The sequence below is a fragment of the Pithys albifrons genome, chromosome 28 (assembly GCF_047495875.1).
Source record: "Pithys albifrons albifrons isolate INPA30051 chromosome 28, PitAlb_v1, whole genome shotgun sequence".
In the NCBI taxonomy this organism is placed as follows: Eukaryota; Metazoa; Chordata; class Aves; order Passeriformes; family Thamnophilidae; genus Pithys; species Pithys albifrons.
Genome location: NC_092485.1, coordinates 6,285,526 through 6,307,916, shown reverse-complemented (window position 1 = coordinate 6,307,916; position 22,391 = coordinate 6,285,526). Strand labels below are relative to the sequence as shown.

The 22,391-nt window shown below is 57.7% G+C and overlaps 1 protein-coding gene across 1 annotated transcript in view; it reads left to right on the top strand.

The window, feature by feature from the left end:
* The first annotated feature begins 11,231 nt into the window (after window positions 1-11,231).
* The window catches only part of GRM4 (glutamate metabotropic receptor 4), a 29,093-nt gene continuing 17,933 nt past the window's right edge, over window positions 11,232-22,391 (top strand). The window contains exons 1-2 of the mRNA XM_071578494.1: window positions 11,232-11,750; window positions 18,299-18,515. Of these exons, the coding sequence (XP_071434595.1) occupies window positions 11,232-11,750; window positions 18,299-18,515 (736 nt within the window). The remainder of the gene's footprint in view (window positions 11,751-18,298; window positions 18,516-22,391) is intronic.

Genomic DNA, 22,391 nt, shown 5'->3' with positions numbered 1-22,391 from the left:
CCTCTCCCTTCCCAGTGTGGCTGTGGTGGAGCAGCAGCTGCAGGAGGGATGCAGGACATGGCCCAGAGGGTGGGGACAGCAGAACTCCCCGTTTCTGGAGTCACTGGTGCCTGTTCACGGGGTCAGTCCTGGGGGCAAAGCAGCAGCCCCTTTGTTACCATGGTTTGAGCCCGGCGGGCCCCTCAGTGTGCTGAGCTGTGCTGGGCTCTGCTCTGTGCCTGCGGGTGCCATCGTGTGCCACGGACTGCAATGAAATGTGGGTGCTGTGGGTGCTGTCCCCCTGCCCTGGGCTGGCTGTGGGTGCTGTCCCCCTGCCCTGGGCTGGCTGTCTCCTCACCGCCTCTCCTGCCATTAGGTGGAACTGTTGTAGAGGAGAAGAGCGATGGCTCTGCCCCAGTACTGCCTCAGTGAGTGGCAAAAGCCGGGCACAATCCTTTGTCCTCTTGAAACACAGCAGCAAGGAGGTACAAAGGGGAATTTTTCAGCTGGATACACCCAGGAGAAAGGAATAAACCCCCTGAGAAGAGACTCTGAGGTTGCAGTGGGAGGATGTTTGGCCAGGCACAGGCACGGGCAGTGGTGGCTACTGCCCTTGGCTGCTCACAGAGGAGCAGGGCCAGATCCCCAACACACTCCATCCCCTCAGTGCTGGCATGGGGAGTTCAGGGAAAAGCCCACAAGTCCAGGAAAAGTCCCCCTTGGTGACCTCTGAGAGGCAGGTCCGGCCTCGGCCCCAGCTGGAGTTTCGCTGGGGATCCCATGTCAGTTGGGTGGGATGTGGGTGCCCGGCAGGACCCTGGGCTGCAGGAAAGGTGCTGGTGCGGGTTTGGCAGCCCCAAAAAGTGGGTGAGAGGCAACCAGGGAGGCTGCCAGGGAGCTGGCATGGCTGCAGCAGCCTTCCTCCCAAGGAGGAGGAGTTGCCATCCCTCTCAGCCTGCAGCCAAATCATCCCTCCTTCATTGCTAATTCCTCCTCCCGGGCCCGGATGGGCTTTTTTTCCCCCCGCATTGCTTTAAAATGCAACTCTTCCAATCAAGATCTGTTAGTCACGAGGTGTGTAATGAGTTTTATATATATTTAAGTGGTCTGACATTCGGCATCCCATTATCCTCACTCCTCGAGAGAGGCACGGACCGATGTGTGAATGCCGAGCCCATGCGAGCACAGGCAGTGCCGTTCCTGCTCTCTGAAAGATCCAGATCCATTTACCCACATTCATGTGCTGTGGGTGTGTGGGAGTCTCCTGTGGAAGGAAATCCAAGGCTGGCTTTTTTTTTCCCTTGGCTTGTTATTTAGGTATTTTTTGGAGGGGCCACCTGAATTGTTTTGTTGGTTTTGTGTTGCAGTTCTGTTTATCCCTTCAGTAACTTCCCAACACAGGGTGACTTTTTGTAAGCAGCTCAAGCAATTCCTGCTGGAAAATGTCTGTGGGGGCTGAGCCAGGGTCACCTGCTCATTCCCAGCCTGGAACAACCTGCCAACTTCCACTGAGACTTTTCCCATCCCCATCCTCTTGCTGTAGCTTGTCTCTGCCTGACGTCAGTGAAAACCTTCCCTTTGCTGCAAAATCTCCAAGGAGCAGGACAAAAGTGCCAGCATGTTCTTCGTTCTTTCTGTTTCCCCTCAAATACTTCTTCTACTCTTTTCTTTTCTTCCAATCTGTCCTTTTTCTTCCTTCTGCATCACCAACATGGGCAGGACCTGTCCCTGTGCTGCTGCTCCTCCTGGCCACGTTTCTCTCTCAGACAAGTGGGACACTGGAAAAGCATCCCCAGCACCCCCTTACCCTGAAAATGTATTTTTCTTTAAATACACATGAAAATAGCTCTTGCTGGGCCTCCTGCTTTTTAATTGTGTAGATATTACAGCTAATTACAGTTCTATTAATATTTCACTTTGAATTAAAGATTTATTTTCTGCACCCTTCTATTCACGAGGGAACTCAATCCAGACCCAAGGCAATTGCAGGCACCGGCAATGCAGCCCCCAGATGAAAAGGACCGTGTGTGATTCCTGAGCCTCTTTGACAGGAGTGACCCGTGAGGAGGAAGGAGGAGGTGGTGGCTTGAACATAAATTATTCAAAGCCCTCTTGCAGAGCTGAGCCGGAAAGTCCAGTCCATAAGATGCGGTTTCATGTTTTCCTATATTAAAAAAAAAATTGCAAGCAGTGTGTCTCCCTGATGGCGCTTGGTGGCCTCAGCAGTGGACACGGTGACCTTCCCGTCTGGCCAGAGGCCAGGGCAGCAGGAGCCAGAGGCTGCATGGCCACAGCTGTGCCTGCCTGGGGGCAGAGCCAGGTCGGGGCACCCAGAGCCTCCTGCACAGGTTCTGTGAGTTCCCTGGAGTTCCCTGGAGTTCAGGAAAAGGCTGGGGGCCCTGGAGATGCTGGAGCACCTGCAGCCCCCGGATGGATATGGGACACAGAGCTGGGAACTGACTCAGGGTGTACCCCAACCCTGCCCCCAGGACAGGAGAGGCAGCCACTTGCTCAGTTCCTCTTGTTTTGTGCCTGCCAGGGTGATATTGATCCTGGCCAACACTCCGTGTCCATTTGCTGATGGCATCGAACTCTCCTGGAGGGTTTGATCAGCTTTGTCCATGTGCTGAGCAGAAGCCCCAGCCACCCCCACAGCAACCTTTGCAGGATCTGCAGAGCCACCCTTGGGGTCAGCCCGTGCAGGGGCTGTGCCCCCGGAATCCCTGGGGTATCTTCCATCCCTCCCTGCAGCCTCCCACTGTCCTCTCAGCCCCCACATCGAGGCCTTTCCCACTGTGCCAGAGGAAGTTTGGCAAATCAGTTTGAGCTGCCTTTCCAAATGTTAATTGGCTTTTGACGTTCTTGATGGTGACATGAGCACTGTGATGGTATTTTGGGTTCTGGCTGATGGCTGAAGAGTGGTGTGAGAAGGGAAGAATCTGTGAGGCTTGGAGAAAAGAAGAGAAACACTGCCAGCAGGAGCATCCCCAATCCCTGGGACTCAGCTCCCCAAGACTTCAGGGGGTTGGATGAGGATCTTCCATCAGAGCCAGGGCTGCAGGAAGCACCAGGCACTCCTGGATGAGGAGCTGGAACAGCTCAGGTGATACTTCAGCTCAAATTCTCCATAATTTATCCCAGAGACCCTTCCCAAGGGATTCTTCAGGACTTGGGCAGAGCAGAGTAGGGTGGCCTGGTGTCCTCGTGGCTGGTTGTTGTGATCCCCCAGGCTTTGAGCAGAACACCCTTGTTTCTCCTTGAAGACAAGCATGTGTTTCAGAAATCCCTGAGAGCTGAGGGCTTCACCCAGCTCGGAGCAGGGAGCTTGACCTCAGGGTGCCTCCGAGAGCTGCTTTTGGCCAAGGGAATTGTGACTGGCTTATCCCATGGCTGGAGTCCCCTCAGACCTGGCTTGGAGCAGGCAGGGGTTCCTCTCCTCCCAGGGGCTTGGTGCCTGTGTCCCCTCCCCACTGGCCACAGTGCAGAGGTCCTTTTGCTTTGATTCCTGGCATTAGTGCTGGCATGGCTCAGGTATGCACACACAGGGGGCTGGATGGTGCTGTGCACCCTCGGGCTGCCCTTCCCTGTCCCAGAGCAGAGTAACAGCAAGTACCACTTGGGTTCTTGCTGCAAATGAAATCACTGCAACAGTGTGGTCACTCTGGGCACCCTGAATCCCTGGGAATGTTGCATTTATTTCAATGGCAGGAGGGTAGCTGGGCAGCTTTTCAGGAGATGCATCTCACTGGAGAGTCCAAAGCTCCTGCAAAGGCCCAGCCAGGGCATTGTGCTGGGATTTCCCTATCACAGACAAGCAACATAAGTCACCCCTTAGGGAAGATGAGGCTGGAGTTGTGTGTTGGAAGGTCCGTGCTTTGGTCTTTGGTGCTGGGACAGGCCGGTGAAGGGGCAGAGAGCCCTCCCTGCAGCCAGACTCGGCTTCGTGTGCAGGGACAGGGCCCCGCAGGAGCCGGGAGCTTTCCCAGCCTCGAGTGCCTGTAGGTGAGCACCGAGTGTGCCCGAATTGGTCCGAGTGGGTGACCGAGCAATCACCCACCGTGTCATTATCGTGATGGATCGCGGCAGTTAATGTGTCAATGGCCATTACCAGAGGGTTGTGTTTCCTCTGGATTAATGAATCGACACAGCACGACGGCCCTCGGAGCCGCGGGGGCCTGGGAGGGGATTCGATGGGGAAAGAAGGCGAGGAAGGAGCCGAGCTCTGCAGACATGTGTGCGGGGTGGGAGGTTGGCATCGTTTTATGGGAGGGCGAGGAGAAGGGCAACGGCTTGGAGGGGCGAGCATTCTCCCGCGTCGCTGAGCAGGGGAACTGCTCCCACCCAGGAGAGGGTATTTGGGGACTGGCTGTCAGTGCAGGGAGCCGGAGACCCTCAGCAGCCTGGCCAGGGGACCCTTTCTCCGGGAGCCGGGGGGCCGCCGGGGCGGGGGCTCCCTCACTGCGCTAGTGCTTTAAGAGGCTGGCAAAGCCGGCGGCGGGCTTCGCAGCTCCTCTTCATGCAAAACTTCCCCGGCCCCGGCTCTCCTCCTCCTCTTCCCCCTCCTCCTCCCCCTTCTCCTCCTCCTCCTCCTCGCCGCGGCTGCGGTGCGCGGAGCGCGGCGGGTCCCGCCCGGCTGCGGCTCGCTCGGCTCCCGGGCCGGGCCGGGGCTGGGGGGGCCGGGGCCGCCCCCGCCGAACGCTGCAGGGCCCCCCCCGGGCTGCCGCGCCCCCCGGGCCGGGGGCGGATCGTGGCACTGGGCACCGGGCGGAGACGGGGCCGGCGGCGCCGCCAACTTGGCGCTGCCCCCGGGTAAGTGCGGGCGGCGCGGGGGGAGCATCCCCGGAGCGCCCGGACCTTCGCATGGGCTGCGCTGCCCCCCGCTCCTTTTCCCCGCAGCCTCGCCGCTCCCCTCCTCCGCCACGCTCCGGCAAATTTTCCGTCTTTCCTTCTTATTTTTGGTTTGGGGAGGCTGCGACAGCGGGGGCTGCAGCCCGGAACCCCCAGCCTTCCCCTGGCTCTTCCCTCTCCCACTCATGGCATTATTTATTCATCGCTGGGCTGCGGAGCGCTGCCCCCCCTCGCCCCGCTGTCCCCGCCGCGAGGGGCACGGGGGACGCTCCTGCCTCTGTTCCCAACCTGCCACCTTCGTCCCCAGAGGTGCTCACTGCCCGGCGGGGGCTCCGTCACGGGAGCTGAGGGGCTTGTCTGGACGGAGACGGCTGGAAGGGGCTGGGGCAGCGGGCGAGGCGGGTGGCCGTGACCGTGGCCGAGCCGCCGGCGGGGTCTGCCCTCGCCTCGCCGCAGCGGGCAGTGCCCGCAGAGCCGCCGCAGGGCAGGGCAGGGGCTACAGGAGAGTGCGGAAGGGGCTGAGGGCGCTGCCCCTTCCAGCCTGGAGGGCTTGGCGGGGGTAAGATCCTTCCTCGACCCCGCGGAGGCACCCCCGGGCCGGGGAGAGCCCCGCTCCAGCCAGGGGTCCGTGTCCTTTCCGGAGCGTTCTCCCGCTCCTTGGCGCTTTCCGGGCGAGCGGATCTGAGGCGTCGGAGCCGTGGGGAAGTTGGCAGCCGTGGGAAAAAACGGAGAACTCTCCCACCGCCTGCCCAGGTGCAGCCCCGCCAGCCTCCTCCTTCTCCTCCTCCTCCTCCCCGCGGTGTGATGAGCCTGCCGTGCTCTGCCAGCCGGGTGATTTTCCGGGGGCTGCTCTGGCGCTGGGGGATGCCCGCTGCCTTCGGCGGCGGCTGCGACGAGCAGGCTGCGGGTGAGTCACTGCCTTTGCCATCGCCATCGCGCTGCAGGTGACCTGTGGCTCGGGGCTCGCCGGGGGTGGCACGAGGCAGGGCTGAGGTGACCGGAGGAACCCACGGCACTGTCCGCTTGCCTTGAGGAGGGAGGGAAGGACCGGAGCTGATCTGTTGAATGCAGCGAGGGGCCCGGGAGAACGCCACGAGAACTGCCAAAAGAAAGCAGCTCATTTCCTTCTCTCCCATTGCTTCCTGTAAGCAGCATGTAGCCGCACCAGGGCAGCGGGCAGGGGGTGCAGGGGAACGTGCTGGGCAAGGCTGTGGAGGGGGGAGAGTTGGGGCCGGACCCTTTTTCCTGTGACCTGCTTCCTCCGTGCCGGGAGCCACGGTCTGATGGGATGTGCAAAGATCCCGGCTGATTTTGGCTGGCCTGACCGAGCTAGAGGGGCAAGTGCTCGGGGCCGCAGTGAGCCTGGTCCCTTTCTAGGGCAGAGGGACCCCATGGGCGGCTCCAGCTGCCCCAGCCTGGGGGTTACAAAGCCCCTTTGGGGGAGGGCATCAGGCACTGGGCTGGGAGTGCTAAGCTGCACCCCAGGGTGTCAGGGCAGCGTCGAGGGGATCTTCCCATGGGAACCGAAGCTCAGGTGCAGCCGTGGCCTGGCCCCACATCCCAGGGGCCAGCATCGCTCTGCAGGGGAGCCTGACGACTCCCCAAAAAAGAGCATCACGTGCTTCAACTTTGGCATCAGGCAAGAGGAGGATGGATTTGTCAGCTCAGCCACCCCCTTCCAGCTCTTCCGAGAAAGGCAACGGCTTGAAGAAGTGGCAGGTCCTAATTATAACATCCGTGAACCTGCGCCCGCCACCCTTTGCGGCTTCGCGCCTGCTGCGGGCACCGGCTCTTCCTCCCGGCTCTGCATCTCATGGAGGAGCTTTCTCTGGGGGCTGATGCAGTTCCCTGGATGGCCCTGCACAAAGCCGGCTCAGGACAGGGGTCTCTGCCCCTGCTGGGGGGAGTGTGGGCAGGGGCTGGCATTGCCAGACCTTGGTCCTGGGGTGTGGGTGTGATGGGGAGTCGGAATGCTGGGCAGTGCCACGGGCAGTGCCAGGCACCAGCAGTCAGGCCGCGCTCCTGCTCTGAGCCAGCACTGTCCCAAATTGCAGACAGTGATAAAAAATTAATTGTGGGATTTTGCTGCACGTGGCAGGAGTGGGATGAGCGGTGGCTCCTTCCCTCCCTCCAGCCTCTCCTGCTGGAGCTCTGCGCTGGCTGCCGGCGGAGACCCCGCGCCACCACCCGCAAGGTGAGCTGCTGTTCCCTCCCCTTGCTCCGCGACCAGATCCTGCTCTCCTTCCCCTCGCCGCACGATCCCGTCCTTCAAAGAGAGGGATTAGCCCTGACCTGCTTGGCAGCAGGAGAAAGGCGGAAGGAGGGGGTGTGCTGCAGTTAAGGATATATATGGTGTGATAAATGTTCCCTGGGTCTGATCTGTGCTCCATGGGAGCACTTCTGTTTGGAGTTCAGCATCCTTCAGGGAATGCTCCAGGGCAGTGAGGTTGGTGGTCATACTCAGCTTTTTCCACCCACAGGGCTCTGAGCTGGGCACTGGCAGGACCTGGGTGCAGAGAGGACGAGTTGGAACACTGGCAGTGGGCTTGGACTTGTGCGAGTGTTGTGATACCTGTTCATGCATCAGTTGAGGGGTTGCTGGGGCAGGGGCTGTGTTTGGAGCTCACTGGGTTTGTTTGGATGGTACAATCTGGGGTCTCTCTCGCTGCTGCCTGCTGAGCCGTGGCCTTGCTTCTCTGAGCAAATGCTGGAGTACTGGACCTGAATACTTAAGGTTTTGTCTGTTGAGAGAGAACTTAACCTGGCGTCTCTTCTCTCCCTCTGTGTCTCAGTTCTGCTGTACTTCATGGAGCTTTTGCAATTAAAAAGAGCAGTAGCCAAGCAAAGTTCCCTGTAGCCGCTTTGCAAGCGGGAAGAGCGAGTGTGCACTAATTGGGGTATTGTGCTGCCTGCTGGCTGGCCCTGCTTGCTGGGGAAGAGCAGGTGGGGAGAGAAGTGGTCTTGATTTTCAAAAAGATGCTGTTGAGCTGGTGGCAGCCAGTGTAGCTTAAGCTGGTACAGCCCTTCCAGTGCTGGGGCTGGGCTGGAGTCTCCGTGGTGTTGTGCTGGTGGTGCTGGGCTCCTTGGCAGCTGGGGATGGGGACATGCAGGTGAGTGCTGGGTGCAGCCTCTTGGCTGCTTGTTTCGGCATCTCCTGGGCCGTGTCGCTGGCTCAGCCTCTGTCCAGTTTAACAACCCCAGAAAGAGTCCTGGCTCTGAACTGGGAGATGGTGGGTCCTGCTACAGGCAGAGTTCTGTGGTCCTTGGGCGCGGGGTCTGTCCAGAGCCTGTCCCACCTCATTCCAGCAGCAGCAGCACTTGCAGGGCTGTGCTGGAGCAGCTGGGGGAGGGAGCTGCAGAGGTGATGCCTGGGATGGCCGGTTCCTCCTCTGGAGGTGGTTTTGCAGCAGGAGCTCTCCATGGTGTGGAGGAGTTTTTAATTAGCCCTTGATTTCATAGAATCACAGAATAGTTTGGGTTGGAAGGACCTTAACGCTCAGGAAGTTCCAGCCCCTGCCATGGGCAGGGACACCTTCCACTAGACCAGGTCGCCGCAAAGGGGCTCTTTTGCCCAGCAGAGCCTCCCCTTCCAGGGACCTCCGTGTCTGGCGATGCTGGTGGCCCGTGGCTTGGCCACCACTAGAGGGGGGCAGGATGCCACCGTGCTGACCGGCCCCATGTCCCGGGGTGCCGGGACCCGCAGGGCTCTGCTTGTGCCTATCCCAAGGCAGCAACATCCCCAGCACCTGGCACCAGCCTCCTCTGCCCTGGTGTTCCTCAGCCCATCCCTGCTCGGGCGGGGGATGACCCATGCCCAGGGCTGGGAGATCTTAATTTGGTTAGTCCTTGCACCGCTTTCCAGATCCAGATCGGGCTGTGGGATGGCCGGAATGAGAGCAGTGGGATGAGGGTGGTGGGAAGGCTCTTTCCTCACCGATGATGTGTGGTGGAGGCAGGAGGAAGCAGCAGTGCTCCTTCCTTTGGGGCTGGGGTAAGAACCACACTGGGCGATTCTCACCCTTGGGATGCCCCTATGAGGCTGTGCAGGTGGAGCAGGAGGGCAGTTCTGGCCCCTCACTGCCCAGAGCATGTGGGTAAGGCTGTTCCCTGCTCCACGAGCACCTGCTATAGGCAGGTGTCTTCTTCCAGATGTTCATCTTCCTCCAGATGTGCAGGGCCAGCCTCCTGGTGGAGGGGCTGCTTTGGGGAGGCTCAGGCACAGTGGGACCAAGATCTGGGCTGTGCAGGAGCAGTGGCTCCTGTGTGGCTGTGGGAGGCAGGTGGAGAGGACAGGGGTGCTGGTCTGCCACCCCTTCCCGGGCCATTTGCAGCATGGACTCGTTGGGTGATTCAGGCTCCATCTCCCCTAATGATTACGTGAGGGAGAGGAACCAGCTCCCTCCTCCCCTCCCCATTATTGGCGCTTTCTTCTTGCTTGCCGTGATATTTTTACCTTCAATTCGTTCAGATTATATGATCAAAGGAGCCACAAAGGGGAGAGAACAGAGAGGGAAAAGCTTAAAAGAAGAAAGGGAGAGGCAGTGGGCTCTGGGGGCACTGCCAGCTCTGTAGGAGCTGCCATGGGCTCTGAGGATTTTCCTGAGAGCGAGTCCATGTTGTGACCGTCCCACCTTTGATGGGCAGAAATGTCACAGCTCCAGGGATGAGTGTGGGAGAAGTGACCTGCTCTTGGCTGGTGTGTGAGCATCCCTTGGTCTCCCCATCATCTGCTTCCTTGGCACTGGTAAAGCATGACCTGCTTCCAGGCTGTGCCAGGAGCCACATTCCCCTGCTCTGTGCCCCCTGGGGATGTGTGGGGTGGTTCTTGCAGAGAAGAAAGAACTATGCAAGAGGGCTGATCCCTCTCCTTGGTCCCCATCCGAGCAGGGCCACGCTCCTGGGGGCTCTCCCGGCAGGCTGGGGCGGGCAAGGAGCTGCAGCATTCCCAGCCTCCTGCCTTTGGAAGCACAGAGCTCGGCACCGGGTAATTCTGGTTCCTTAAAAGCCCCGGCTGTCAGAATCGCTTTGGAGACGGGCCTTCAAGCGGCTGGGGCGGGCAGGGACGTGCATAATTTATGGAGGCGAGTTGAAGGCAGGGTCCTCCTGGCTGGGGCTGCGGAGCAAGAGCCTGCTCTGCCACGGAAAGGGCTCGGCACGGCCGACTCCAGTGGGCAGCGCCCTCGGGGCTGCTGATGATCCGGCTGTCAGCCGTGGGCTTGGGTGCTGGGCTCTGTGCTTGAGCTGAGATTAATTTAAGCTGTTTCCTTGGTCTCGCTGTTGCAGCCCGTCCTGCCTGGGGAATGCATTTGCCTGCTCGGCTCCGCGCTGCTTTCGGTGCCTGCATTAATCATGCGCTGTCCTCAGCATCCATCAGTGGCTGCTGGAAGGCGGCAAGGACGGCTCGAGGGAAAGCCTGCCCCGGGGGGACGGAGGCAGGGGCTGTGCTGCTCGGGCAGGGGCAGCTCAGGTGCTGTCGATATTTGCTGCTGAAAGCTGTCGATAACGGACGCTTGCGAGGAAGCAGCTGCTGGTTCAGGAATCGGTGGCCTGGAGGGAGAGCGGCAGGAGCGCAGAGCTTTGGGTAGTGACTCGACTCCATAATCCATAATGGGTTTCGGCAGTGCCTGGCTCTCGCTGAGGACACAGACCAGTGCTGAGCCTGCTCAGTTTGTGGTGCTCAAGGCCTGTGGGCTCATGGCAGGCAATTGAAAAACTCATTGGGAAAGAGGAAGGATGCTCTCTGGTAGGCAGGGACCAGGGCTGGGTGTGTGTGTGTGATTTCTGCCTCCTGAGCACTATCTTGGGACCTGTCCCACCTTCACAGCTCCCTAAAGAGGAGATGGGTGAGATGGGGTCCCAAGGGCCTCCCTCCAGCCCCCAGCTGGCCACTGACCTGTCCTGCTCTGTGGGGTGTAGCGTGAATGGGGCTCTGACCAGTCCCTCTGCCCAGATTCAGTTTCGGCTGAGCCAAAGTCACTGGTGTGAATGACAAATCCAGTGAATCCCAATAACCCCCAGTGCTAATTTCTGCTGGGCTCCCTGACAGAAGCCCAGAATACCCGATGTCCTCTTCGTGCTCCTGCTTAATTTTCTCTCTTGCCACTGTCCCCCTCCTTTTCAAGGTCTCCAGAGGAAGGACCCAAAGCTTTGCTCGGGCTTGTGTCTGCACTGCTGTCTCTGCACCCTGCTGTAGCCATGCAAACCCCGGCACCCTCTTGCAGCCCGGCCACCCACCGCTGCCCTGGGGCCGGCAGCACCTGCGGGAGCCACTGACGGTGCCGGAGCGGGATCCCAACGGAGCCATGGCCCCTGCCCGTGCCAGCCTGGCCCCTGCCCGTGCCAGCCTGGCCCCCTGAGCGCCGCCGCGTTCCCGGCCCGAGCTCTGCCCCAGCACGGCCTTGGCGATGAGTGGGGGTCACTTCTGCATGGAGCATCTCTCCTTCTGCCTCCTCCTGAGTGCCTGGAGCTGGGGGTGGGCGCCCGGCGGCGCCGCCAAGCCCAAGGGCCAGGGCTACCCACACATGAACTCCATCCGCATTGACGGCGACATCACGCTCGGGGGGCTCTTCCCCGTGCACGGCCGCGGCACCGAGGGCAAGGCCTGCGGGGAGCTGAAGAAGGAAAAGGGCATCCACCGCCTGGAGGCCATGCTTTTCGCCCTGGACCGCATCAACAACGACCCCGACCTGCTGCCCAACATCACGCTGGGTGCCCGCATCCTGGACACCTGCTCGCGGGACACGCACGCCCTGGAGCAGTCGCTGACCTTCGTGCAGGCCCTCATCGAGAAGGACAGCACCGAGGTGCGCTGCGTCAGCGGAGGGCCCCCCATCATCACCAAACCCGAGCGCGTGGTCGGCGTCATCGGCGCCTCGGGCAGCTCCGTCTCCATCATGGTGGCCAACATCCTGCGGCTCTTCAAGGTAGGGCTTGGCTGGGGTTAAAGAACCCCTGGGCAAAACCACCACGGGGGCTTTGGCAGTGTTTCTCCACGCGTGCCTCTTCCTCCACAGCTGGGGGTGGGCACGATCTGGTGCCATTAAAATGCTTCTCCTGCCTCCCCCGGGTCCCCAGGGATCCCTTCCTCCACCCCCCTCCAGTGATGACACTTGCAGCAGGAGGATTTTTATCTCTTCTCCCAGCTTTGTGGTGAGGGGGATGCTGGTGCTCCCCTCTCATGGCAGGGGCTGGGTGGGGAGGTGGGCTGAGAATGGGTCCTGACACCAGTTACAGGAGTGCTTGATATGGGGTGTGGGTTATATCCCAAGGTGTGAGGTCCCCCCAGAGCCAGAGGGCTGGGCAGCCGCAGGGCAGGAGGCAGAGATGGCTCACAGGGTGCTCTGCTCTGACCAGCCCGTGGCACATCAGCCAGGCTGGGGGCACTTGCTCCGTCCCACCAACCCCAGGGGTGCTCAGGCTGTGGTAGGATGAGGGCAGCTTTCCCTCCTGCTCCTTGCCAGCTGCAGGAGCGCTGAGTTGATAATTTCTCTCCCCCTTGCTGTGTATTTATTTATCTGCAGCCATGCCTGTGGGCTGGAGGGTGTGAACAAGGGCCCCTCCACAGGAATGAGGGAGGAATGTAAATATTCTGTACCCTCAGCAGCGCTGGAAGCCCCATCCCAGGCTGGCCTCCCCCCAGCACCCTGTAATCCCTCTGCTCTGCAGGATTGGTGCTGTTTCCCTTTCCCTCTTCCCCCTCCTCTTCCTCAGCCAGACCGGCGTGCTGAGAGCCGGGTGCCCTCCTGGGAGGGCTGGAAGCTGTTAGTGGAGACAGAAAAACCAGATCGCTGATGGAGTTTGATTTTTCTGGGTCCCTTTTTTTAAAAACGTGTTAATGTTCCAGGCAACGAGTGAGAGGGCTATTCAATAATTAAAATAATATAAATTAGAGGGAGTGGGAGGAACTTAAAAGCTATTTGCTGAGACAAAAAAGATTGAGTGCTTGCTCTGGAGAGGAGGAGGCAGGCAGGCAGTGGAGAAGGAGGCAGGAGAGTGACAGTTGGAGGAGTCGAAGGTACCTACAGTCTTTTTAGGTTCTTGGCTTCTTTTTTTTTCTTGCCTTTCTGCAGTTTTGATCCTTGGGCAAAGAGCTGTGACCTGTGTAAGAAGGATGCCCCCAAGCTCAGGTGCCACCCTGCCCCAGCTGTGCAGCCAGGCATTGGTGCTGATGGTCGTACATCTTGAGCTCCAAGAGCTTTAATCCAGAGCTGATTCCATTCCAACAGGAAGGGAGGAAATGCAGATGGGCAGACAGGCAGGTAGAGAGAGGATGGAGACCTCAAAACCCCTTGGGAGGGGAGAATAAGGGTAAGCTCAGCCCCTTCTAGACAGCAGCAAGTCCTGGTGTGGGGCTGAGCAGGTGCTGAGTCTGTGCACTCCCAGTGGTTCCCAGCACAGGGACACCCTCATTCCCATGGGCTGGGGATCTTCCCCACCTGTCTGAGCACAGCCACGTTCCTGCAGCAGGCAGGGGCTGAGGATTCTGCGGGCTCTGCCCCTTCCATGACCCGAGCGCTGCTGCTGCTCTTTGTTATTCAAATTCTGGTTTAATGGCAGGGATATGCTGAAAATGAAAATAAGGCGACTTCCATTTGGCACTGCCACTGACCCTTAAGCACTGGTGACTCCATTCCGAGGGTCAGCAAAGTGTCTGCTGCCCAGGGCACGGGCAGCTGCCTCTGTCCATCCTCCGGGGAATGGCACTTGCTGGAGTTCTGCTCCTGCTTGGGCCCGTGTTGCTGTGCCAGTTCTGTCCCCCTCAGCACTCCCTCAGAACAGGGACACTGGTGTGAAGTGCTGGGAGCTGGAACAGGAGGACCCGCCCCCGATGCCCCCTCACTGCGGGCACTGCGCTGGTGTTTAAAGTGCCCTCTGAGTGCTCTGGTTTCTGAATTGCTGAAAGGGTTCTCTGGGAGGGCTGCACCACATGTGGAGGGGGCTGCAGTATGTCTAGTGAGCACGGCAGGCACAGAATCAATTAGAAAGTCCAACAAGGTGAGGAGAAGACACAAGTCCTGCAGAGTCCTGGCTGGGAGGGTACACCATCCCACTGGTTTTATCCCGGGAGCCTGGAGCAGCCTGTTCTCCCCAGTGAGCATACACGCAGCAGGGTTGGCTGTTCCTGTCTCGGTGATGCTGTCCCTGCCGTGGTCCCTTTCCACATCCCACACTCCCTCCTGTGCACTGCTCCCTGCTCCATCCCTGCTCCCTCCTGCACAGCCCCCAGCCCTCCCTGCTAGGCCAGTCTTGCCCCTCCCTACCAGGGCTTTTGTCACTCCTGTGCTACATAAATAAATAACAGGTCCTTCGTTAGCTGCTGCTGCCTAATTAAAGCTGTACATCAGTGGAACAACTTGCAGATGCGGCGTCCTCTGTCCAAGCTGGTTTCATCACTCCTCGTTGCTCTGCCTGCAGAAGGTCCTTCCCCCAGATCCGTGCTCTCTGTGCGATAGAATCTCTCTGGCGTCACTGCCAGAGCGCACTGGCACGTTCCAGCTCCTTCCCACCTCTCACTGCTGGTTTGCAGCCCCAGCTCTACCCACTGTTTCCTGAACCAGCACAGCGGGGATGGTGTGACAGAAGCCGGGTCTGTCTCCTGCAAGTGTGATCTCCAGAAAGCCGTGTCAGGGCCTGGGGTGCATTTCTGCATCCATTTTCTTCATCCCCATCCAGAAGGAGCTGTGACAGGATGGAGCCCAAGCGCTCAGCCAGGGTGAGGAGCATCCTCGGCCAGAGGATGGGCTTGACACGTGCCAAGCACTTTGAGTCTCTTGTTTTCTCAGTGCAGCCGCTCTGTTTAGCACAGGGTGGTGTACAAGATGAATAATTCACCTGAGCCTGGCGCTGCCCGCGGTGTGCGCCGCACGGCCACGGGCACCTGGCACCTGCAGGCACATGGGGTTGTGCTGCCTGGGGCTGGGGTGTGCAGAGCTGGATCAGCCCCTGGTGCTGAGCCCCCTGGGCCGTGTTGGGGTGTCCCCAGGCTTTGGGGGTGATGGGATGGAGCAGTGCTGCATTCGGCACAGGCTTCCCCACTTAGTGGGTGAATAACCTTCACGAAGTGGGGAAGGTGGCAGCTGGCCAGGGGACACTCTGATTAATCACCTGCTCCTGCCACTTCAGGTCCTTGCTCTTCCCTGGGTTTATTTAAACAAATTGCAGCTGCCTGGCTCCCCTGGGCTGCCCTGGCCCTGCAGCCCTGGGCACAGCTCAGTGAGGAGGAGTGGGAGGCCAAAGGCAGGGGCTGGCAGGTCTGTCAGGGAGGATGCTGAAGGGCAGCATTCCCCTGCACCTCCTGCACTTCCCAGTGCTTTATTTTTGCATTGCTGCTCTCCAGGGTGATGCTGAGGGCTGGACCTGGGGCTGACCCTGTGCCTGGGGAGGGGGCAGCAGGACGGGGCTGCAGCTCACTCTGCATCAGCGCCAGTGCCCGCCCAGCCCTGCTCAGCCCCTCGCTGTTCCAGCCCCTGCGGTGCTTTACGCTCTCCCTAATTAAAAGCTGCCATCCAAATGGCTTGATGATGGAAATTCTAATTAAATCAATTCCATCTTGTCGGTGAACCAGACGTTTGCATAAGATATGCATGAAATTAATAATTATGGGTAGGCAATTAGCTGTTTCCGACCCTGTTTCTGGAATGGGGGGCTGGTGCAGGAGCCCCTGCTCATGGGGCACTCCTGACAAGTGTGCCCAGCTCTGACTTTGCATGGCCCCATTTGTTTGGGGCTCCTTCCCTCCTGGCTGCTCAGGCTGATGTTCAGATCAGTGGTTTAAGCCTTAGCTGGGATGTGCTGAAATTGCTACCTTCTCTCCAGTCTGGGGGGATTCTGTCCCTCACCAATGAAAATGCCACAGCAGCTCCTGAGCTGTGTTAATGACTGGTGCTAATGATGGGTACAAAATCTGGTTTTTCCAGTGCCCTGGAAGTCAGTCACACCAGTCCATTGACCCAGGAAGCTGGGGGAGCAGGATAACACCCCAAACCCCAGGGGACATTTCTTCAGGCTGAGGGTGCTTCTGGATGATGCTGATTCTGGTTTTTGGTTCAAAATAAGAGGAAGGAAGTTTTACCCTCTGTCCTGGGGTTACTCCCCACTCTGACCCACAAGGAAGTCTTGGAGTGTTAAGAGAGCTGGTCCCTCTGATTTCCTCAACCTGGTGTTTATTCCAGGCTGGAGATGAGCCAGGCAAGGGACCAGTGGCCAAATATGCAGCTGAGATATATTTCCAGCTCCCCCTTCTCACTGCATCCTTCTTTCTAAGAACCTTGGATTCCCTGCCTGCATTTTGCTTTTATGGACCTAAAAGGACTTTTGTCTTTTATCTGAGAAAATAGCTGGTGCCAGGAGTTGGACTATCAAAAAGGCAGAGGGGGAAAAGGCAGAAGAAATCTATGAAACAGTCATTTGGGAACTGGTATTTTATTTTCACTTTCATTCAAGGCAGAGGAGCAAGAGAAAAAAGCTCTTTCCTTTTGTTTATTAAAAATACAGTTTCCAGTTTGTAGCCTGTGGATCAACAGGTATTTTCTGGGCTTTGTTTTCCAGCTGAGGTTGGAGCAGGATGGGCAGGCCAGAGGTTAATCCCAGGCCGTCTGAGCCTGGATGGGATGGGGTGGGGAATAGCTGGGAAGGCTCTATCACCAGCACCCTGTGGAGGAGGCAGGAATCTGGTTAAACCAAAACACTTTGCAGGGGAAAAATCGTTGGGAAAGGACCCCCTGGAGGGGCAGGATTGCATCCCTGCCCCCAAATCGCTTTGATGTGGGCACTGCTGCTTCCCGTGCCCTGGTTCCGTGGGCACCCTGCAGGCAGTGCCTCCATGCTGAGCCCATGTGTGCCCTGCAGGGTGGTGGGAGGAGGCGAGGGACCGGCTCAGGCAGCCCCCCCGTGTCCCCCCATGAGTGATTGCCAGGCGAGCTCCTCACCTGCTGAGCAGAATTTTAATCGAGTCTCATGCACCGGCTCCAGTCACAGATCCCCAACGAGCAGATCAGAGCCCCTCGGAACGGAGCACAAAGCAGATTGTCACAGGGAGTAATCCTATTTGTGCCTTGATAAAGATTCCTTCCTCTCCCTCTCCCACTCCTTCTCCATCTCTCTGTTTTTTTCATCTCCTGTTTCGCAGGCAGGTAGAAGGGTGGCTGCTCCTTTCCAGGGGCCTTTTAGCATTCAGGTGGAGTCATGGGTTTGTAACACCAGAATCACATTTAATAGAGAGAGAGGCAGGAGTGGGAGAGGGGAAATAACAGAGAAACAAAGGAGGAACTGGGAGATGCAGGAGTGGAGGAGGATAGAGTGGGTCCTGGGGTGGGCAGACCCAGGAGGATCTGTGGGATGGTCCTGGTGCACATCTCCTCATCCTTGGGATGCCACTCACTCCCCAGCCAGGCTCCCAGGAAGGTGGCTGGATCTTAGAACACAAATTAGGATTCTCATAGACCCCAAAGCTTCTCCTGGCCCCTCCAAACCCACCAGGGTGTCTCTGCTGCTGGGAACTGGCTGACTGCTTGTTGGGGAGGGTTATTGGGAGAGACACCTGAAGCAGCCTGAGCTGATATGGGTATCCAGGTGTCTGCTCAGCCTGGAGGATCACTGGGATCCCTTGCAGTCCCCTGTGGTTCTGGCAGCTGCAATTACTGAATTATTCCTAAAGTGGATCAGAGGGAACAGTAGAGGAGAGTCCTGTAGGAGCTGGGGATCCTTGCTCTGCACCCGCTTGCCCCTGAGGCACGGGGTGGTTTGGGGTCAGTGATGCCCTGGGGTGTTCCTGCTCTTTTTGCTCTGTTCTGCAGTAAAGCAGCACTTGGAAAAAGGTGAGAGGGTGGTGGGTGGGCAGAGCCTTCCCTGGGATGCACCAGCTCCAGGGTGGGTACTTGGGATGTCTTTGGTAGGGAGCTTCAGGCTGGTGATGAGAACCTGGGCTTGATAATTTAATAAGCGTTTTCCATCTTTGTGATAAATGAGGATGTGTGGTGTGTTTTGGAGATGGAAAGTGCTGTGTAAGTGTTAAACATTGCCTGATCCTGCAATGCTAAATCATCCCAATGTGCTGTGAAAGGTGCAGAGGATCTGGTTAGTTTAAAGGGCTTATTTATGGCTCGGGTGGGCAGGACCTGGCGGGGTGGGGGCAGGGGGGGGTTGGATCTGTCCTTCCTGGGGCAGGAAGCCAAAGGGAGATTTTGGCAGTGCTGGGCAGGGCAGAAGTCGAGTTTTCTCTTTGGTCTCTCCCACGCTGGACACATCCAATGCTTGGGAAACCCCTCTGGGGTCCCTGAGATGCAGGTGGAGCCAAGTCCCGATGTCTCCAGGAGCCCCCCATGCCCATCTGGTGGCACATGCTCCACCTGACCCATGGTCTTCCTCCATTCCCACCTCCCTCTCCCTCAGATCAGGGCTTTGGGCTCAAGGGCAAGGCATGGGGAGATCCCCTGCTTGCCCTGATGCTTTGCCTTTCCCTCCTGCACCCCAGATCCCCCAGATCAGCTACGCCTCCACGGCACCGGACCTGAGCGACAACAGCCGCTACGACTTCTTCTCCCGCGTCGTCCCGTCGGACACGTACCAGGCCCAGGCCATGGTGGACATTGTCAAAGCCCTTAAGTGGAATTATGTCTCCACCTTGGCTTCTGAGGGCAGCTACGGTGAAAGCGGTGTGGAGGCCTTCATCCAGAAGTCCAGGGAGGATGGTGAGTGGGTTTTTCCTGCGGCAGGAGCAGCTGTGGTTGGAGGAGGAGAAAAGGCAGTGGATGGGATGGAGGGACATGTCTGACTGAGCTCCTTGGGCTGAGCTGGGATGTGTTTGGGGCGATGAACTGGGGTGCATGGTGTGTTTTGGGGGATGACCCTGAAGCAGGGTGTGTTTTGGGGCTGCTCTGCTGATTGCAAGGACAGTGGGGTGGCCAGGAAGGATTCAAGCTTTCCAGCAAGGGTTGCGACCAGCAGTACTGGGCTTCACTCTGCAGGGCAGGCTGCTTTTGGGAAGCATCTTGAGATCTCATTCCCTGCTCCCCAGGAGACGTCAGTTCTTCCAAGCTGGTCTGGCCCCTTCTCTCTGCATCTGAGCCATGGCACTGGGCGTCTTCCAGAAGGAAAGACTTTTACAAATACTCCCATGTTTAAACAGAAAATAAAGTTGGCACCACCGTGTGCATTGCCCAGTTTTAGTGGAATTATCCCTGAAGGCAGGTGCTTTAATTTGTCTATGGGCTTTGGACAGGCAGAAAGTCTGTGCTCAGCAAAACTCTTTGGAAGGATTTGTCTGAAGCCAGAAAGCGTTTTGCTGACAGGAGCTCTGGGATGTTTAGTGGGGATTAGCAGCCTTGGGAGCAGTGGGGGACCTTGTGGGTGCCTGAGAATCAACCCTGGAGCAGCCAGGATGGGTGAGGAGGGAATTGTTGCTGTGGGTGCTCTTACTGTGAGCTCGGAGCTGCCCTGAGACCCCCTGGAGGGGCTGGCACAGCACTGGGGTCCCTCCTGGCTCCAGCATCACTTCATCTCCGCTGTGTCACGTGCATGGGGTGAGACGGGAGCTAAGGGGTGTTTTCTGAGGCAGTTAAAACCCTGCGGTGCTCAGGCTGCTGCCTGTTACTGGCTTAAGTGTGTCTGAATGGCACATTAGGTTCTGGCATAGTCGGTGGGACACCAGGCTAGCTGGAGCCAGTCAAACTGTGTTACGGCCTTAGAAATGGATAAAAGGAATAAAAACTTCAGGTGACGAGCTCCTAATCAAAGCCCTATAAATAGGAACAGCGTTAATTCCGTCCTGCGTGCGCGCCCTGGCCCTGGAACCGGCTGTGCTTTTAGTATGCAGAGAAACCCATCTGGGGATCCAGCCTGGGAGCTGCTCTTCAGGATTTTCACTTGAAAAGCGGAATATTTTCACGGGGCTCTGGTTTTCCAAGAAGGAGCTCGTGGGGATGCTCTGGAGTAGTCGCTGCAGGGGGTGTGTGGATCTGCAGGTGCAGAGGGGCTGTTGGGTGTGTGTGGTGCCTGGCAGGTCTGGGGGAGCAGCTGGAGGATGCTCTGCTGCCCCAGCCATGGCTGCAGCCCCTCTGGGGTCTGGGTGCTGGGCTCCACGTGGCCAGCAGCACAGGCACGATTCAAACCCACACTCCTCCTCCATTAAGCACCACTAAGGAGCAGTGGTTGTGCCTTGTGGTCCCACTGCAGCATGAGCACTTCTCTGAGATACCTGTGGTTACCACGATCTCCTGTAACCAGATGTTAACGATCTGACAGTGTAATTGCAGAGTAAAGGAGCGTACATGGAGCTGAAACGCTGCGTGTTAATCCAGGGCTGAGAGAGTCCTGTAATTTGTGTATCCACATAACTCAACGATTATGTGCATTAGTGATAATTTAGTTATCAAAAAGCATAATTCCACGGTGACTGCAGTGTAACAGTGGCGTGAGGTGCCAGTGGTGACGCTGCATCCTTGATGTGCTGCAGGAACTTGGATATTTGTAAGAGCTGTCGTGTGCCAGCCTGAGCACAGGGCCCTGGGTGGGCTTTGACCTGCCCTGATCTGCTCTCTGGAGCATCTCCCATGGGAACCAGTGCAGTGGGTTGGCCTCACTGCTTTGCCCATGGAAGAAGATCCACAGTGAGTAATGGTGAGGTTGGACCAAGAACATGCTTTTTCTTTTTTTTTTTTTAATTTTTTCCCTGTATTTCTTGTATTTGAAGCCTGCTCAGCCCTGCCCTGCCCTCTGTGGTGGCAGCTGCCAGTCTGGAGGAAGAGCCAGGCTGTGCCCATTTCATCTCTCTGTCTTCCACTGTGCAAAGGGCTGTGCTGATACCAAACACCTTTCCACCAGCCCAGATCCACTGGGAAGGGGTGAGGGATTCATCTCCTCAGTAATAGCTGGGTTGGATATGTTTGGCTCTCAGTTGCATTTCTCTGGCAGCCTAAAGGGTCCTGTGATTTATCACTGCTTCCAGGCCCTCCAGCCTGTCAGAGGGATGGAGAGGGCTGTCAGCTGAGGGAGGATCTGGCCTGTGCCAGGGGCTCACCAGCTGTTGGTCAAGCAGTGGGGATTATCTGTGTGGGGGTGTTTATGCTGGGGGAACAGCCTGTTCCAGCCCCAGCCCTGCCCGGCCCCAGCAGAGCCCACGCTGGCTCTGCCCAGGGGGTTCTGGCTCAGGGTGAGCATCTCCCCACTCTCATGCCCACAGCGCTCTGCTTCATTTCTCATGCCAAGCCTGAGCCTTCCAGTCGGGTTTTATTTCCATCAGGCAATAATGCTCATTGCTGTCGTTAGCAGCTCGCACTCAAGCTGTTTGCTTTCTGATGCATTATCAACTTGACCTTCAGTTTCAATTTTTAGCAAAGCCTCACGTTGAAGCTTCGCCGTGCAAAGCGTTTCTGCTGGAGGCACAAACCCATCTCCAATGAGAACGGAGGGAAGAAACTCACCCTGGAGATGGGTTATTCTTGCAGCTGGGGCTGGCCCTGAGCTACCACGACAGACTGACCTGTGTGGCTGTTACATCTTTGTTTATTTATCTTTATATCTCCATCCATATTGCAGTTACTCTGGCAATGATGCTGTTGGCCCCTGGTGATGGCTGGTGACTGCACTGGTGGCTGGAGAGTCCTTATTCACTAGAATGCTGGGGTTTTGGGTGCCAGAATTGGAGAGCTGTTAACTCTGCAAAGCATGAGTATTCTTCAGCCATTTTTGAGTGTGTTAAGTGCTCCCCCAAAGCATCCTGCTCCCCAAAAACATCCTGCATAGGCTGTGGGTGTCAGCTGGATTTCCACTGGGCACCAAGGTGCACAGCAGGGCCAGCATCAAGGTGTCCTCACCTCCAGCCCTTCTATCCAGCATCTCCCCATGCCCCTGACCCCTGGCACCATTTGGGTGGTTGGACAGACCTGTCTGCAGCCCTTTGGCTCTGGGTTGTTGATGTCTCCTCTCAGAGCTGAGGAATTGGATTGGCATTTACGGAACAGAGCTGGTGAGTGCTGTGCCTTGTGCCGTGTGTTGGAACGTGCACTGCTGGCCTTGTGAAGGGGAGAATATTTCCAGCCCAACACAGGATTCCTTAGTCATGTGTCTGGATCAATTTTACTGTCGTTTCTCCCTCTATTGTTTTATCCTTCACTGAATTTTCTGTATTTTTAGTTAAGAGGCTGTTGTATATTTGTGTTGCATTTGCTCATCCCCATGTGACATCCCTGGCTGTCTCTTTCTGGTTTTAGCTGGGTTCATTACTTTTGGTTGATGCACCAGGATGTCGCCCCAAAAAAGCCACTTCCAGATCTTAAGGCAGAAGGTTTGACCACAGCATATTGGTCTCACCATGTGTGGGAGCCTTGCCTCAGTAAGGACACAGAGTGGTATCCTTAGTGACTTCTCCTTTAATGAGTTGGTTCCTGGAAGCTTTGAAGTGACAAGAATAATGAGCCCTGAGGCAGGAGAACAGGCCACTGCTCCCAGTTAAGGCTCTGGGCTTGGGAATCTCCTGTGGAGGGCTGGGGTTAGGACAGGAGCCAGGGGTGGGCAGGGGAGCTGTGCTGGTGTGCTCACAGAAGGCTGGTGCTGTCGGGCAGTGCAGG